Here is an 18,817-nt window from a genome sequence, read left to right on the forward strand (position 1 = left end):
TTAGCCTGGAAGTGTGACTCGAGAAATACCCTAAAACGGGAGGTCAGGTGGTAGTGCAGCAGGTTAAGCGCAGGTGGCACGAGGACCAGAGTAAGAATTCCAGTTCGAGCCCCCGGCTCCCCACCTGTAGGGGAGTCGCTTCACAGGCAGTGAAGCAGGTCTGCAGGTGTCTATCTTTCTCTCCTACCTCTGTCTTCCCCTCTTCTCTCCATTTCTCTCTGTCCTATCCAACAACGATGACATCAACAACAATAATAACTACAGCAATAAAACAACAAGGGCAACAAAAGGGAAAATAAATAATTAAAAAAAAGAAATTCCCTAAAACATAAAAAAGATATGTCAATTCAAGAGAAAATATGTGTTAGTAAACTTAAGTTCACATTGAAATGTGTGAGTCTGAACTATCAGTAGAATATCATAAGTTTATAGTCAAGTCACACTAAAGTATCATCTTGGCCCCCAATTTATTTGTCTAACTGAATTTTACCATTGTCTGTGGTTGGAAATAAGCATGCATATGCTGAATGTGTTTCATAAATTATTTAGAAATTCAGATATTTGATGACTAAGCAAACATGTTCCTGAAAGGCCATAAATATTTATGAAAGTGATTCATTTTTGCAAGTAATTTGAGGTGAGATATTGAATATTTTTCCACATATTCATTATGCATACATATAGATAGATATTAGATTCTAATACTGAGTAAATTATTTAAAATAAATTAATAGATATTCCAACACTAGTGAAAATCAATCAGTTAAATGGCTATTAAGTAATTCCTCAGAGCAACCTGTTAATTAAATCCAACTAGAGGTGCTGGGAGTTTTCCTGATTTCCTATAAGTTTGTGATTTAGTGTATTTATGAAATCCTTAGGTGAGTGTACATCTTTCATCTGATATAATTCTGCTGTGCATGATAAAACCTATCAACTTTATTCAATCCTAGCCAAAGTAGCACAACTAAAATTGATCTCTATACATCAGATTACCTTTTAGTAGAAGTTCAAGGGAAAAAAAGGTATTGCCAATATTATTACTTTTTTAAGAGTAAACTATTCAGACAAAAATAAGAGGTTAAAAGAGCTAAACCACTGGGAATCGGGGGGAGGGGTAGCACAGTAGGTTAAGTGCATGTGGTGCAAAGCGTTAATGGACTGGCAGAAGGATCCTGGTTTGAGCCTCAGGCTCCCCGTCTGCAGGGGAGTATCTTCACAGGCGGTGAAGCTAGTCTGCAGGTATCTTTCTCTCCCCCTCTGTCTTCCCCTCCTCTCTCCATTTCTCTCTGTCCTATCCAACAAAGATGACATCAATAACAGCAACAATAACTACACTAAACAAGGGCAACAAAAGGGAATAAATAAATAATTTTTTTTAAAAAAAATGAGCTAAACCATTAATGAACTTGAGAATTTTTGGGAAAGTTCCTGGTAGATTAAAAGGAATCCATTGTAAAAATTGTGGCAGGCTAATGTGAGGACTGTTAGCGAGCATAAATCAAACCACCATCCACTGTAAGGAAGCAAAGATGTTTATTGACGAATTGCAATCCGGGCCAAGATGGTGACTGGTGTTAGTCTACCAAGCTCGGCCCCGAACAGGGCTCAAACAATACAACTTATAGGAATTCAGACTACACTCAGGGAGGGGGAGCACATCACCTTATCAATCTACATCCAATAACAGGCTATAGCAAACACAAGATCCAATCATTTCAAACTTAGCAAAAACATGATCCATTCAAAGCAAAGCGCGGGCTAGTTTCAAATATAGTAAGATCACACAACCAATAGAATTCAACCAGGCAGGGTCGCCACATCCCCCTGCCATCTGCTATGACCACCCATCCGGTGGGCTGCATACCACAAAGTCAGTTCAAAGGTCCTGATAAGGCTTATCCCCATGTGGGGTCCTTCGAACAATGGGTGGCCTTTACTGATAAGATCCTGTTTATTCAAGGGGGAAGGGGCAAGGAATTTCCTACTTCACTCAGCAAGACAGCTCAACTCTAAAGAGAGAGAGATAGGAATTTAACACTAAAACCTAAAAAAGGAACTTAACCATAAAAAAAATATTAATAGATCATTGGTACTGAAGGGAAGTAACAGCATATTGTTGTCTGTCACATTCCCCACTAGTCTTGGCCGCAAATCAAATCCTTGATTCTTCTTCACCTTTCTTTTCCTCTTCTGAGTCATAGTCCGAGTCATAGTAAATATGACCTCCATTGGCTTCTAGATAGGTTTCTAAGCTCATAACTTTTCCAGTCCGTTGCTGGATCATAGACACCAAGGTTCTCCACAGGCAGGGACCCAAGGTGACTATAAGCAGTAAAGTAATCAGGGGCCCAGCTATGGTGGCAACTAGGGTTTTAAGCCAAGACGGCCAGCCGGAGAAAATATTTGAAAACCAGTTAGAAAACCAATCGCCTTTAAACCAGCTGCTCTCTCTCAGCTCCTTCCACTTCTGAGCCCTATCTCCTATTCTCCTCTTGACTTCATTTAGGCTTTTTCTTACCAATCCAGAATGGTTGGCATAAAAACAGCAAGCTTCATTAAGGGCAACACATAATCCTCCCTGTCTTAAAAAGAGCAAGTCAAGTCCTCTCCGGTTCTGGAGGACCACCTCAGCCAGGGAGGACAGTGACCCTTCAAGAGCCTCCATCGAGTCCTCTAATGTCCTTAAGTCCTGGTCCACCTGTTGGTCTAATTCAACTATGGTTTCTTCCTTGGCCAGTGCCGTTGCCCCTACAGCAATGGATCCGGCAATTACTACTCCTGTCAGTAGGGGAACTAGTACCGGAGCACGCTTCTGTCTCTCGGACCGGAGGGGGCTACTCTCTTGGCCTTCCAGGTGCGCCCACCCAGCCTCCCCATGTGCATAGTATAAGTGGGGAAGGACATGAGTCAGGATACAAAGTCCCTCTTTCTCCATTCCCCAGAAAGTAACACAAGGGGCCATGCCCATGCCTGAAGTGCAGACCCACCAGGTTCCCTCTGGGGCTCTTAAGAGGACTGCCCATTCCTGAGTTTTATTAGCCTCTATAATCCGGGAGCAATGGCCCCGATATGGGGACATTTCTAGCTGATAATTAGCCGTAACAAAACAAGTTCCTTTCCCTTGAATCTCCCCCAGGGTTACTTGGTGAAGCTGCGTTCCCCATTTGCATTCTGGGCTATTTGAGTTCCTTGATGACAAGGTTAACATCTTGATGTTTCCCTTACTTGTGCCTGTCTTAGCTATGGCTGCTACTCCAATGTAATGAGGGGGTTCAGGGTGCAGGCATAGCCAACAGTCACGGGTTACATTTGGGGTAGAGCTATTTAAAAGAGCATACACCAATTCCACAGACCTCACCAGCGTCTTCACTCTGGGATGTACATCGGGCAGGTGGTTGGTACCTAGTTCTGTTCCCCCTGCAGAACTCATACCAATTTGGTCTTTTCCAATCCCTGTGTCATTTGGGGGGTTTCCAGGGTCCTGGTCCAAGGGAATGGGTCTCAGGGGACCCGCGGGGTTCGGGAACCAGGGTTGCACCTTCAATTGGATGGTAAAAAGGGCTCCCGGATCCTTCCCAGTGAACACTATCCGAATGCCCCACATCCGGCCTCCTGTCCAAGTCTCAGTCTCATGCCATGTCTTGACCTTAACTTCCACAGGGTTACAGTCTCCGAGATTGCAGGTGCCTTGTTTAGTTGGGGCACCCAACCGGGTCACTCTTGTAAATTCCAGGTGCTTATCACTGTCCTTCACCGGAGATGCCGTCAAACATTCCCCCCAAAGGCCACAGAAAAAATAGTTTTCTCCTCTGCAGTCATTGGAACGTCCTTCCCTGGGGCAGACATAGTAGGGTCTGTCCCACAGGCGACTTTCTCTGTTGATGGAGCCGCACCCTCCATCCTTAGTAATTGAGCTGGACCAGTTCGCGCCGTTCCAATTTTCCCCAAATAAGTCACAGAGGTCAAAGGAGAATATCGGCTGGCCAGTGGTTGGCAGGCTGTTAATTACTTTCCCTTCTGCATTTCTCAGCTCCCATACATGTATTGGGGCCACCTGAGGGTGTTCATCCTGGGAGGCCCAGCTGAAACAAAGCAAAAATATCAGAGTTAGGAAGAAACTAGCCGGACTTTCATGGGGTCCGAGGTGGGCACAGCACGCCATCTCTTCGGCTCTTCCGCTTCCGTGGAATCAGTGGGATCCGGAACAAATTTCTTCAAGCGAGTGTGGTGGATCCAATGCCGCTTCCCGGCGACTTTCGCCGCTGTCGGTGTGCTTAGGATGACGGTAAATGGTCCTTCCCACCGGGTCTCCAGGTGATCAGGGTGCAGTTTCTTCACTAGCACAGAGTCCCCAGGCTCGAACAGGGGTGCAATCCGGCCTCGGGCTTCCTCCTTCCGGGTCCCTGGTTTAGCAGTCCGGACAGCGAGTCTGGCCTTTCCCCGCACCGCCTGGAGGGCCTGCAGAGATTCTAATAGGTTACCTCGGGCTATTTCAGCCAACTTCTCAGCCCCTATCCGGGGCACCAGGGTGGGCAACTTGCCGTACACAATTTCAAATGGGGTGAATCCAGAAACATAAGGGGTATTTCTACTTTTTAACAAAGCAAAAGGTAAAAGAGTAACCCAGTTCCCGCCAGTCTCTATCCTTAACTTAGTCAAAGTCTCCTTAAGTGTCCTATTCATCCTTTCTACCTGCCCTGAACTCTGAGGGCGATAAATGCAGTGCAGCTTCCATTTAATTTGTAAAGTCTCAGCCAATTGTTGGGTGACCTTGGCAATAAATGCCGGACCATTATCCGACCCCAGGGAATATGGGAGACCAAACCTTGGAATAATTTCAGATACCAATTGTTTCACCACTACTGGGGAAGTCTCTTTCCTAGTAGGGAAGGCTTCGGCCCAACCCGAGAAGGTGTCTATCATCACTAGGAGATACTTGTAACCTCCCGGAGCTGTGGGCATCTCAGTGAAATCCACTTCCCAATGTTCACCAGGCTCTTCTCCTCTCCATCGGGTTCCAGGCCGCTTGGCCTGGATGGGGTTGGCGTTTACTCTGGCACATGTGACGCAGCGGCTTACCACACTCCTGGAAATCCTGTATAAACCTGTTATTAGATAGAATTTGTTTATTAGTTCAGCCAACTTTTCTCCCCCCAGGTGAGTACTTCCATGAGCCAGGGTCACAACTTGTCTTCCCAACTGTTGGGGCAGCAGTATCCTTTGGTCTGGGAGGATAATCCACCCGTCTTCACTTTGTCTTCCTCCAAGTCTTCTCCCCAATTCTTCCTCTTGTTTTGAATAACTTGGTCGTCTATCTGGTGATATTTCCGTAGGTGAGGCTACTACTACTAACTGAGCCTGAGTCCCCACTAGTCTTTTGGCAGCCTTCCGGGCGATGTCGTCAGCAAACTGGTTACCCTGTGCTACATCTGAATTGTCCCTCTGGTGGCCCTTGCAGTGTATTACAGCTACCTTCTCAGGCTCCCATATAGCTGCCAGCAAGGCTAGGATTTCTGGTGCATGCTTGATGGCCTGACCTCCTGCAGTTAGCAGTCCTCTCTCTTGGTACAATGCCCCGTGAACGTGGACAGTGGCAAAAGCGTATCTGCTGTCAGTGTACACGTTTATCTTCTTCCCTGCTCCCCACTTGAGTGCTTGAGTCAGTGCTATCAACTCTGCCTTCTGAGCTGAAGTCCCTTGAGGTAGCGAAGCTGCCCATAGGACCTCTTGGTTAGTGACCACGGCTGCCCCTGCATACCTCACACCGTCCTCCACAAAGCTGCTTCCATCAGTGTAGAGAGTTACCAGTGCATCAGGCAGGGGGACGTCTGTCAGGTCAGCTCTCAGTGAGGTCAGGGCTTCCAGGATTTCTCCGCAGTCATGGGTGGCTTCGTCCTCCGGGTTGGGGAGCAGGGTGGCGGGATTTAATACGGCTGTCTGCTTGAAAGTAACACGGGGCGGGTCTAGCAATAGTACCTGGTAATGCGTGATCCGGGCGTTGGTCATCCACCGGTCTGGAGGAGAGTAGAGCAAGCTAGCCAGATTGTGGGACGTAACAATTTCTAGAGTCTGTCCAAATGTCAGTTTCGTAGCCTCCTTTACCAGCAAAGCGGCGGCAGCCACTGTTCTCAGGCACCCCGGCCACCCAGCTGCCACAGGATCCAGGCGCTTAGACAGATAGGCTACCGGTTTCTTCCAGGGTCCCAGAGTCTGGGTGAGAACCCCTTTGGCCACCCCCACACTTTCTGCGACAAACAGCTGAAAAGGTTTATTGAGGTCAGGGAGGCTCAGGGCCGGGGCACTTACCAAGGCTGTTTTCAGTGCCTGGAAGGCCTTCTCCTCTGTCTCTGTCCATTTTAATGACGTATCGCCTCCTCCAGTGGCGACGTAGAGGGGTTTGGCCAGTTCTGCAAATCCTGGGATCCATAACCTACAGTAGCCCACCGCCCCCAGGAATTCCCTGACCTGTCTCTTTGTGGACGGGGTCGGGATCTTCAAGACAGTCTGGATCCTTGCCTGGGACAGCGCCCGCTGGCCTTCCTTTATTTGGTAGCCCAGGTAGGTCACTTCTTGGGCACACAGTTGGGCCTTTTTGGCAGACACTCTGTACCCCAGAGCCCCCAATACCTTCAATAGGTCACGAGTAGCCTCTTCGCAATCTTTCCTGGAGGGGGCAGCAATTAAAAGATCATCCACGTACTGTAGGAGGCTGCACCATGGGTGTTCACCTCGAAAACTGGACAAGTCCTTACTCAAGGCTTCATCGAACAGGGTTGGGGAATTCTTGAACCCTTGTGGCAGGCGGGTCCAAGTTAACTGACCAGTCTCTCCTTCTTCAGGGTCCGTCCATTCAAAGGCGAATATGGGCTGGCTCTGAGGGGCCAGAGGAATGCTGAAGAAAGCATCCTTCAAGTCCAGGACGCTATACCAAGTCCGTTCTGGTGGCAGGAGGCTGAGAAGAGTATAAGGGTTAGGAACTGTGGGGTGGACAGTTTCCACTCTCTTATTTACCTCTCGCAGATCCTGTACTGGCCTGTAGTCATTTGTTCCTGGTTTCCGAACTGGGAGGAGAGGTGTGTTCCACGCTGATTTGCAGGGTACCAAAATGCCGGCCTTCTTCAGGCGTTGGATATGGATCCTGATGCCTTGCTGGGCCTCTCGGCTCATGGGATACTGGCGCACACGGGCTGGAGTGGCAGAACTGGTTAATTGCACCACTACGGGGGTCACATGTTTAGCTAGCCCGGGGGGGTTTGTTTCAGCCCAAACATTAGGGATTTCCTGCTTCCATATTTCCAACAGGCCCAAGTCATTTTCCTGCCTCATATCCTCATATAGTCGGTATTCTTCACTGGCTGGCATAGTGAGCAAGATGCGCCCACCAAAATGTACCGTGGGTCCCTTGTCTACTTCGAATGAAACAGTTGCCTGTAGTTTTTGGAGGAGATCTCTTCCAAGGAGTGGTTCCGGGCATTCAGGAATTACCAAGAAGGAGTGGGTGATAGTCTGCAGGCCAGGGCCCGCAACCCTTCCAGTGGATTTTGGATAACTTTTTACTTCCCCCGTAGCTCCCATAATTTTAACTTTCTCCTTTCCAGTGGGTCCTACTGGTTGCTGGATTACTGAATGTGTGGCCCCGGTATCCACTAGAAAATTAACTAACTTTCCCCCTACCGAGAGTTTTACCCTGGGCTCCCGGGGGCTAGGGGAGCCCTGACCTCTCTAATCAAAGGTTAATAGGGGTGCTTCCTCTTCAGGCTTCCTCCTCTCCTTCTCCGGGCATTCTCTTTTCCAGTGCCCTTCCTTCTTGCAGAATGCACACTGATTCTTCCCTAAAGGCTTAGCTCTTTTCTGGCTTCTTCCTTCCTTAGCATTTCTCCTCCTTCTCCCCTCTCTACCTTCTGTCTCTCTCATCATAAGAACTTGGGTCATCTTCTTACTGAGCTCCACTGTAGCCTTAGCTGGATCTTCCCTATTCTCAAAAACCTTCTGGGCTATGGCCACTAACTCAGAAAGAGACTTCCCCTGGAAACCTTCCAGCTTCTGCAATTTCTTTCTAATATCTGGGGCGGATTGGGCTACGAACTGGAGAACAACGGCCTGCAAGTTCTCGGGGGCTTTAGGGTCTATAGGGGTCCAGGTCCGGTAGACCTGATAAAGCCTCTCTAAGAAAGCCGTCGGGCTCTCGCTCGCACCCTGGATGCACTCGGTCACCTTAGATAAATTAGTGGGCTTTCGGCCAGCCGCCCGAATGCCCCTTAATAGAGTCTGGCGGTACCTGGAAAGGGCTTCAAGTCCGGCGTGTGTGTTCGGGTCCCATTTCGGTCTACTACGTGGGAACACCTCTTCCATCTCGGCATCCGTAAATGCCTCCCCCTTCCCAACTTGAGCCTGCTTCCTCCCTTCCAGTCTAATCCTCTCCCTCTCCTCTGCCGTAAACAAAGTATTTAACAGTTGCTGACAATCATCCCACGTAGGTTGGTGAGTGTAAAAAACCGACTCAAGCAAGGTTGCCACACCTTCAGGGTCTACAGAGAAGGGAGGGTTTTGATTTTTCCAATTGTACAAATCTGAGGTAGTGAAGGGAACATATATCCTAAGTGGCCTCCCTCCCGCCTCTCGCTCCCCGGCTTCCCTTAAGGGAAAAACTCCAGCCGGCACCGCCTCCTCGTGGGTCCTCCCGGAGCCGAAAGCTGTCCCCGCTCTGGTGTGGGGTGGACTAAAGGGCCCAGGAGGAATCTCTGAGGTGGAATCAGGCTCGGGAGCAGTGGGCCTACGGGAGCTGGAGTAAGGGGGAGGATTATTACTTTTCTTTCTACCCGGTCCCGGTGGGGACTCAGGGGGGCTCGGGAGCACAGGACGGCTGGGGCGTTTAGGTGTTCCCGCTCTCCTGCCTCCCCGTACCACATATATTCCAGATTTTTCTTTTGACTCTCCCTTCTCCCTGGAACCTTTCTGACATTTTAGCAAATATTTGGGTTTGTCATAAATGATACCAGCCCAGATTTCAATGTATGGCATCTGATCAGGGTGCCCTGGTTCGCCAAAAATTACGTCCCGTACTGCTGCACAGGTGCCAGGGTCCAGGCTCCCTTCCTCCGGCCAGCCCACACCAAACGTGGGCCATTCTCTAACACAGAACTTTCGTAGAGTGAAGGCGTCTACCTGGACTCCGAATCCGGCTGCCCTGCGAGAGAAATCTGAGAAATTCTTAATTAAGCATTCCAGGGGGGAGAGTGGGGTGGGTTTTGATGAGGCCTGTCCCATCTTCCTGTCAAAATGAAATAACAAGGAAACAAACAAGGCAACAATTGTCACTGCAGTCGCACCTAGGATTACCTTCCTTCTTCCACTCACTCGCTGGCCAGCACACAGAAGGCTTTCATACGCTCTCTCACTCACACACCTTTGTTCTACTTCCAATAGCCCAAAAGGTGTCCACTTGGGACCTTCTCCTACATCAGGGCTATGGTCTTCCTCTATTAGTGATGACTCCAGTTTTTCTAATTTGTTAACTTCTTTGTGGTACCGTAACACAACACAAGGGGGAGACAAACGAATAGACAACCAACAAGACAGTTAGTGGGGAAATAGAACTGGCATCCGAAGGACGCCAGGCACTCAACTGTGCCCGCCTGGCCGGGCCCCTCGCGGGACCTTAAGGAGTCTTAGCTTAAGGGTAGCCGTATGATCCCCGGCCCTGGTCTCAACTAAGTTGAGAATCCCCGTTTAGCTGAAACGACTCCACGGACACGCAGGTTAGGGCCCACTCAGGCCCCGTAGCCCTGAGGCCGTGAGGCACGCGGTATTCACACACACACACACACACACACACACACGCATGCAGCAGACCACTCACTCAGTCAAGATTGGGCAATTACCATTCCGGCCGCCGCTACTAAGGAATGTTGCTAATTAGGCCTTCAGGAGTCACCGGAGTGTAGCTCCGGCCAGACCCCCTCAGTTGCACTAATAGGCTCAGCCTTTTCGCGAATTGCCAAAGAGAGGAGAGTAAAAGAGACAAACACAGAGTGGCCACGAGAGACAGTTCGGAAGAGGACCCTTTTCCAGGTCCTTACGTGGACCCTGTTTCAGGTCCCGGGTGAACCCTGTTTCAGGTCCTTACCCCAGCAGCCTGGGAGTCGTCACTCCCCAGTGCTGCAGTCTGGGATTCTAATGCGGCGTCCCGCGATCCACAGACCCCCAGGCCCCGCGGGGACTTACACAAAAATCAAGCTTGACTCACTGATCCTCCGGAGGTGCAGAGCTGGAAAAGAAATGGTACCATGCAAAATTCAGGCCTGACTTACCGGCGCCGGGCAGGACTTCCAAGGCCTCCGAGGGTCCGGACCCAGGATGGGGTGTCCTCAGGAATACCCGTCTGAGGGATCTCGCTGGGGCCTCCAAATGTTAGCGAGCATAAATCAAACCACCATCCACTGTAAGGAAGCAAAGATGTTTATTGACGAATTGCAATCCGGGCCAAGATGGTGACTGGTGTTAGTCTACCAAGCTCGGCCCCGAACAGGGCTCAAACAATACAACTTATAGGAATTCAGACTACACTCAGGGAGGGGGAGCACATCACCTTATCAATCTACATCCAATAACAGGCTATAGCAAACACAAGATCCAATCATTTCAAACTTAGCAAAAACATGATCCATTCAAAGCAAAGCGCAGGCTAGTTTCAAATATAGTAAGATCACACAACCAATAGAATTCAACCAGGCAGGGTCGCCACATCCCCCTGCCATCTGCTATGACCACCCATCCGGTGGGCTGCATACCACAAAGTCAGTTCAAAGGTCCTGATAAGGCTTATCCCCATGTGGGGTCCTTCGAACAATGGGTGGCCTTTACTGATAAGATCCTGTTTATTCAAGGGGGAAGGGGCAAGGAATTTCCTACTTCACTCAGCAAGACAGCTCAACTCTAAAGAGAGAGAGATAGGAATTTAACACTAAAACCTAAAAAAGGAACTTAACCATAAAAAAAATATTAATAGATCATTGGTACTGAAGGGAAGTAACAGCATATTGTTGTCTGTCACAAGGACGTTGAATAATGTTTTATCAACAAATTAAAGCTACTACTTTCTTTGAATATAACTTGAAGATGGGTGAATTAAGGAAGATTTTAAGCAAGGAGGCAGGGCGGCTTAAGTGAAACAGATTAATGATGAGAGAAACTGCCGGGCTAGCGTGGGGGTGCTTCTTCCTGGGCATGTACTCTCTTGGTTGGAGAGAATTGGACTGAAGCCAGCCTGGGCTGCTACTCACTCAGCAATGCGGGAGATAGAGATGACCCAGGAGCCAAACTCTTGGCAGTAGCAATACAAATCTTTATTCATGCAGGAGACCCAGAGCCAGGCGTCAGCACACCTTGTTAAACCACTTGGTGCCAGCCGCAATGGCTTCGTCAGCCTCCCAATCTGCATGTATGCCCTTCTCCTGGTTGGGACACAGAAGAGACAAGACAGAAATGGAAGTGGCTTTACAATCCCATATATATTTGGGAGAGGGGTGTAGAAAGGCACCTCCCCAGCAAAGGTTGCTACATACCACTAATAGGATAGCAATGTGGCGGGGGAGGGTCAGGAAGGAGGCCTTCAGTCATTTGTAAGACAAAGCACTAAATTGGTATGTAGATAACAAAGGAACAGGCCATACTAGCATGGAAATAGGGTTTGTGAGCCCTGCCAAGCTCAACCACATCTGCACAATTTCCCAACAAAACTCCGAGGATCCAAGACCCGTTATGTTACCTGGAACAAAATAAGTGCTGACAAGTGGGTATTTGCCAATGAATGAATGCATTCATGGATGCATTTCTCTGGATGAAAGTGATGTTTCATGCAGGCCACAGGGTTATGTATTGTAGTTTTAGAGATTCTGAATTTCCAGATTACCTGCACCATTAGAAATCTCATGTTAAATAGTGAGTATAACCTATAGTTATCATAAAGTCATTTTCACTTGCTGCTTCTAACAACTATCATTTGAGTTAATTTTTTTTTAACTCTCCTTGTTTTGGTCCTGTTGTTATTCTTTCCTTGCTGTACTGTCGGCTTAGTCGATTTATTTTTATCTTAAGGCAATCAAACATTTCTAAATACAGAAAAAAATTGATGAAACAATTTCTCCATGGGTAGAATATTTCTTGTTTCCTCAAAATACTGAGCAGGAATCATTTAGACATATCTGATGCAAGGTGTAGTATGTTAGTTATTTGTTTCCCATAGAAATGGAAATTGTAGGGAGTCAGCGGTAGTGCAGTGGGTTAAGCACAAGGACCAGCAGAAGGATCCCGGAAGGAACCCCCAGCTCTCCACCTGCAGGGGAGTTGCTTCACAAGTGGTGAAGCAGGTCTACAGGTGTCTATCTTTCTCTCCCTCTCTCTGTCTTACCCTCTTCTCTCCATTTCTCTCTGTCCTATCCAACAACAACATCAATAACCACAACAATGCTAAACAACAAGAGCAAAAAAAGGGAAAAAAAATAAATAAATAAATGGAAACTGTAAAATAGCATTAAAAAGTTTTAGAAACAGATGTTTGTACTTATTTAAAACTATAAATAATATCTTCTATATAATATCTTCAAATGCTTAGCCAGAATAATAGTTTTGAGAGTAGAAAGGACAGGAAGATAGTTCAGTGTTAAAACGTTCTGAGTCTATGTACAGCTTTCCTACAGAATCTAGTGGGAATTCTACTGTAAGTGGAGGTTCTGTCTACTCATACTGAAGAGTTCCTTTCAGGCTGCAAGGTGATCATCTGGCTAGTGCTATGCTAATTTTTCTTATGCAAGATTAACATGGTCCTGTCACAGTCGCTAAATAATAGCAGATGAAGTGTTGTGAGCCTAGGTAAATCAATAAAATTGCCACATTTTTAGCATAATTCTCTATTTCCTCTCTGTGTGTCTTTGAAAAACCTATTTGTAAGGAAAGATATGTGCAGAAAGCCTCTGGAAATTAGGCATTTCATGTTTTCTCTTGCAAAATGAGACACTTCTGCTGAGGAACTCACCATGTTTATTGCATAAATGCAATGTTCTATAATAACTAAACTTTCTTTTCACGAGAGCTTTACCGTGCCTACTGGTTAAGCTCAGGATTTTTAACACTGAGGTGACCTTAGAATCATTTGTTTCCCATGGAATATTTTAGAAACTGCTTAGTAAAAGTTCCTGAAAATATTTATTTATATCAACATATGTATAAAATATTAAAGTAGAAAATCATTTTTCCTTCAGCAGATGGTATGTAATATTTTATCATTCATCTCTATTCATTTTGTCAAGCAGGAAATTTCAGACTCTGTATGAGACTGTCACTTGTTCTCTAAGGAATGTCACTTCTAGTAGAAATCAATTTTGTGTTAGAGATTCAGGTCTGAGTTTCTTTTTTAGCACAATACCCAGTAGCAAAACAAAAGTTTGAAATATTATGAAATGATAAGAAGTATATGAAATTTTGTCACTGTTATGAATATGGAAATGTTTTCATAACCTCAATAGCCCAAGGATATATACCTAACACCTTCCCTGAGCCATAGTAAGTTTAAATTTAACTTTGGATGTATATCCAATATCACATCTTACTTTCCTGTGGACTCTTTGACCAGTAATAAAGTAAAAATAAGCACTGGAGCAGTTTTTTGACTATGGTGGGGGACCTAGTTGAGGGTAAAAGTGTTTCTTAGACACCTATTACAGGGAGATGAAAATCATACCTCATACTTTCATTCACATAGTTTTACTCTTTCTAAAGAGATTATAATATAGGTAAGTCTTCATTATAGCCAAATACAGTATAAAAGGGTGTCCCTATGATTGTTTTCCTTAATACCATATTTTAAAGACAATCTATGATAGATTGCTAATTTTAGTAATGTCAAGCTTTTTCGGTCGAAGTCTAATCACAGAGGACTATTAAGCACTTCTATTTGTGGCATATTATATTACCCTTTGCTTATGGATATATGTACACATGTACCCAGTATCCTAGGCCCTAGTCCATATCTAGGATTTGTACTTTTGTTAGAAAAATATGCCATGTGAAATGAAACTAGGTAGAATCAGGTGCTAGGAAAAAAATCTTACTGGGTTAAAGGAGTTCGGAGATTAATATCTCAGGCTTGGTGTCCCTGGAGACAATGTTCAGCAAAAAGTCAGTAGCAGTATAACTTGGCATGGCAATACTAGTAGGGTTTATTTAGTTGAGACCAACAGAGACAGTATAACAAGGTAAGACATCAGGAGGAGAGACATCAATCAAGAAATACAAAGTCTCAGAGACTGCAAGACTAAGAGAAATGCTGACTTTGAGGAGAATGGGAAAGATTCCTTATAGTCGTAGAAGGAGTTTAAAATGGCAATATCTTATGACCAAGTTAGTTGGGAGTTTATTTTTTCTTTGAAAGCCCAATGGTTATAATTTACTATAATAAAAATAAGTAATACATTCAAAAATCATAATTCCCAATTTATTTAAAGCATGGAAAGTATGTCACATAAATACTCTGGAGCATTCCAGTTAAGCAGCATCTGTTAGCATAGCATTAAAATGTTCATTAATATTTTCAAGTGTTATTTATGTGGTTTCTGTGCATTTAATTCAATTTGTCAGTAAGCAGTAATTGTATTTTACTAACAAGTATAATTACATTTAGGAAAGTGCTGCTGTAATAATTTTATTTTTTATAACTGAAATGAATTTAGGTGTAATACAATAAAATATTTTGAAGTAAAATGCTTTATTACAAATAACTTTAAAACAATTATTATAGTCTAAAGTTCATGGCATTTTATCTACTTGAATGCTAAAGCAAAAATTATATGAAGAGTTTTGACTATGAATAAGTTACTTAGATTTACCCCATTTTATTGGTACTTTTAAATTTTTAAAATGGATTTGAACTATACCTGTAATGTCCTAATGTAAATATATAAATATTTGTTGTTTTTCATTTCTTATTCTATCTCCCCTGTTTCTAAATATTTTAAAAGGAAAATAAAGGAAAGAGAAGAGAAAGAAAAAGAGAGAGAGAGAGAGAGAGAAAGAAAGAAAGAAGTGGAAAGAAAGAAAGAAGTGGAAAGAAAGGAAAGAAGAGAGGGAGGGAGGGAGGGAGGGAGGGAGGGAAGGGAAGAGTGAGGAAGAAAGATGTGGAAAGCTAGCAGTCCATGAGTTGGTGTAGTGTATAAGGCATTGGACTCTCAGATAAGAGTTTCTGAGTTCAATCACTGACCAGAGTGATGCTGTGGGTCTTGCAGTCTCTCTTTATCATCCTATCTCTCTTATTTCTAACTCAAATCCTAAAATGAGAGAGGAAGGAAGGAAGGAAGGAAGGGAGGGAGGGAAGGAGGGAGGGAGGAAGGAAGGAAGGAAGGAAGGAAAGAGAAAAAGGGAGAAATAAAGAAAGAGAGGAAGAAAAAAAATATCCTTTCAGTTAACTACCAATATCCTTTCAGTTACCAACCCAGCTTGAGCCTATAGTCATCTCCCACTTCCTGGAGCTGGGCTAGGCAGTTCATAATTTGCACTTAAACCGAGCAGCCAAATATATGAATATTTGTCATAGATTTATTATGACAATTTGCTAAATATATTTTCTAATTTCTTAGTCAATGACATTTATCATCAACATGGGCACATATATATTTGATTTATTAAAAAAAAAAGTACCCTGCCCCACTAGGGAAAGAGAGAGACAGGTTGGGAGTATGGATCGACCTGCCAACGCCCATGTTCAATGGGGAAGCAATTACAGAAGCCAGACCTTCCACCTTCTGCATCTTATAATGACCCTGAGTCCATGCTCCCAGAGAGATAAAGAATAGGAAAGCTATCATGGGAGGGGATGGGAAACAGAACTGTACCCCTCTTATCCTCTTATCTTGTCAGTGTTTCCATTTTATAAATAAAATAATTAAAAATAATAATAAAAAGTAATGGAAAAATACATCTTTTTAAGTTCCATTTATGCTCTGTGTAGTAAAACAAGCAAAAATACCTAATCCACAATAGTTTATTTTATTGATATATCTCATTGAGCTACATATTATATTCATTTGCAAATGCAATTAATTTCTATTACCTCAACCTCTCTCTCAATATGATAGTCACTGTTTCTTATTTTAACTACTCACCTCATATACTCATTTCTATACAAAGCAATATCTGTAGTCGGGGAGGTTGCTCTATGGGTAGAGTATAAGCTTTGCATGCCTGAGTCCCTAGGTAGGAACCCTGACTCCATTTGGGAGCTAATAGTATTCTCTCTCTCTCTCTTTTTCTTACTACTATATATATACATACATATATACATATATATATATATATATATATATGTATATATATAGGCATTAGGTAAACATAGATATTTAAAAAGGTATTATCAACAGTAATTATACCTCTTTCCCATAGATATTGGCTGACCTAGAAAATCATGCATTATTTAAGAATGATTTGGAATGCCAAAAGCTCATTCTGGAAGCAATGAAGTATCATCTGTTGCCAGAAAGAAGAACATTAATGCAAAGTCCAAGAACAAAACCTAGGAAGTCTACAGTTGGAACTCTGTATGCTGTAGGAGGAATGGATAACAATAAAGGTATGCGGTTCTAGACTGAGATACGATGTATCCCCACATGATACTGTATGTGATTTTAAGTTGTTATCTGAATAATAGCAGTGAGATGAGTTTACCGTTATCTTTTATGAATTAATTTCAAGGGAAAATTAGAAGAACCATTTAATTTTAGTCTTTAGGATCTTATTATGCATATTATTCATTATCTCTCATACACTAGGTACAGGATTTCATGTGAAATAGAAAAGAGATTTACTGTGCTTTCTTAGAAAACACAGGCCAAATTTACTGAATATATTAGATCCTATATTTCGATTCTAAATAAAGAATGCGAAATATGCCATGCATTTGCTTACTGAGAATATTATGAAATATTTCTGTTTTTGAAAACCTAAAATATTTCACTAAAGCCAGGCAGTTACAATAAAATAACTGGGGAATCTATAATTTACATATTTACTTTTATTTATCAATTACATTCTTTAAAAGGAAGTAGATGATTTGTTAAAAAATTGAAAACTGATGTTTGTAGATTTTATTTTTATTTTACCATAGTTAGAAAGATTTCACTTGTCCTATTCATCCATGTAGATTTTCATTTTATTGAATATACAAAAAAATGCTATAGTCTTCATATATTGTGCCTAATAAGTTATTTCTAATAGAGTTCATGTACATGTAAACATTGTAACTCCCACGAACAGAATGAGATCACATGTTCAACTTATATTGAAGAAACTTTTTTATATAATCAGAAAGAAGCAGAACATTTTACTTAAATTCTGTAAAAATACTATAGTAACAATTAAAGGGAAACAGATTATGACATTAGTGGAGAACAATACATTCTACCTATTTATTTTTTTGTCTGTCAAGTAGATTTCTTGTTACTATTACTTTTCACTAGTTTACTTTCTTGAGAAGTATAACATTTTTCTTTAATTTTTATTAGTAACTTAATATTGATTTATAAGATTATAAGGTAACAGCAGTGCAATTCCACACATTTCCCACCATAGAAGTTCTGTGTCCCCTTTCCTTCCATTAGAAACTGCGTTAGTTGTCCCAAGATCACAGATATGGGTTGACTCTTATTTCTATAACTATTTATTTTCTATAACTATCTATCTATATTTGCTCATGTTTTCTTTTTTTATATTTATTTATTCCCTTTTGTTGCCATTGTTGTTTTATTGTTGTAATTATTGTTGTTGTTGTTAGATAGGAGAGAAATGGAGAGAGGAGGGGAAGACAGAGAGGGGGAGAGAAAGATAGACACCTGCAGACCGGCTTCACCACCTGTGAAGCAACTCCCCTGCAGGTGGGTAGTTGGTGGCTTGAACCGGAATCCTTGTGCCTGTCCTTATGCTTTGTACCACATATGCTTAACCCCACTGCACTACCTCCTGACTCCTATTGCCCATGTTTTCTATGGTATGTCTTCTCTTCCTTTCTAGATCACATCTACTACTTCTGAGTGTCCCCCTCTCCACCTTGCCCCCCTGCTTTTCTCTCTTTGGGTCCTGACAGAATTGGAGTTCAGGGTCTTTTGGTTATCTTTCCTTAACATTTAACCTTCTGGGAGTATGGACCAAAATTCTTCATGGTGTGCAGAAGGTGGAAGGTCTGGCTTCTGTAATTGCTTTTCTGCTGGACATAGGTATTGGCAGATCAATCCATACTCCCAGCCTGTTTCTATCTTTCCATAGTGGGGTAGAGCCCTGGAGAACTGTGGTTCTAGGACACACTGGTCCAGTCTTATGCCCAGGGAGACCAGGATGAAATTATGACAACATCTGCACCTTGGTGGTTGTGGCTTAATGAGTTTCTGAAGAAATTATTCTTGTATTTTGTTGAGTTTTTAGGTATTTTTTTTTCTAGTTTATCAGGAAAAGTATCTGAAAGGACTCTGACTCCATAGACATGCCACTGGACATCAATCAAAATATAAATTTTTATTGTGATTTTGACTTCTATAAAGTCTAACATTAAATGAACACTAGAGCATTTACATTTGTCAAAAAGAGTACATTCTTATATTAAGAACTAGAAAAATAGCATTAATTTATTTCTATCTGTCCTCATATTCTTTTCTTCTCATTCATTCTCCCTCCCTTTGTCCCTCCATCCCTTGCTTTTTTCTTTAATATATGTTATTATTTATGGAAACTCTTATCTAAAGTATGAAGCAGAAGATATCATATACAAACCTGATCA

The 18,817-nt window shown here is 43.3% G+C and overlaps 1 protein-coding gene across 1 annotated transcript in view; it reads left to right on the top strand.

Moving 5' to 3' along the window:
- KLHL1 (kelch like family member 1) overlaps window positions 1–18,817 on the top strand; it is a 200,390-nt gene that overhangs the window by 80,359 nt on the left and 101,214 nt on the right. Inside the window, exon 4 of the mRNA XM_060191907.1 lies at window positions 16,435–16,621. Within this exon, the coding sequence (XP_060047890.1) occupies window positions 16,435–16,621 (187 nt within the window). The remainder of the gene's footprint in view (window positions 1–16,434; window positions 16,622–18,817) is intronic.

This window comes from Erinaceus europaeus, chromosome 5, assembly GCF_950295315.1.
Source record: "Erinaceus europaeus chromosome 5, mEriEur2.1, whole genome shotgun sequence".
Lineage (NCBI taxonomy): Eukaryota > Metazoa > Chordata > Mammalia > Eulipotyphla > Erinaceidae > Erinaceus > Erinaceus europaeus.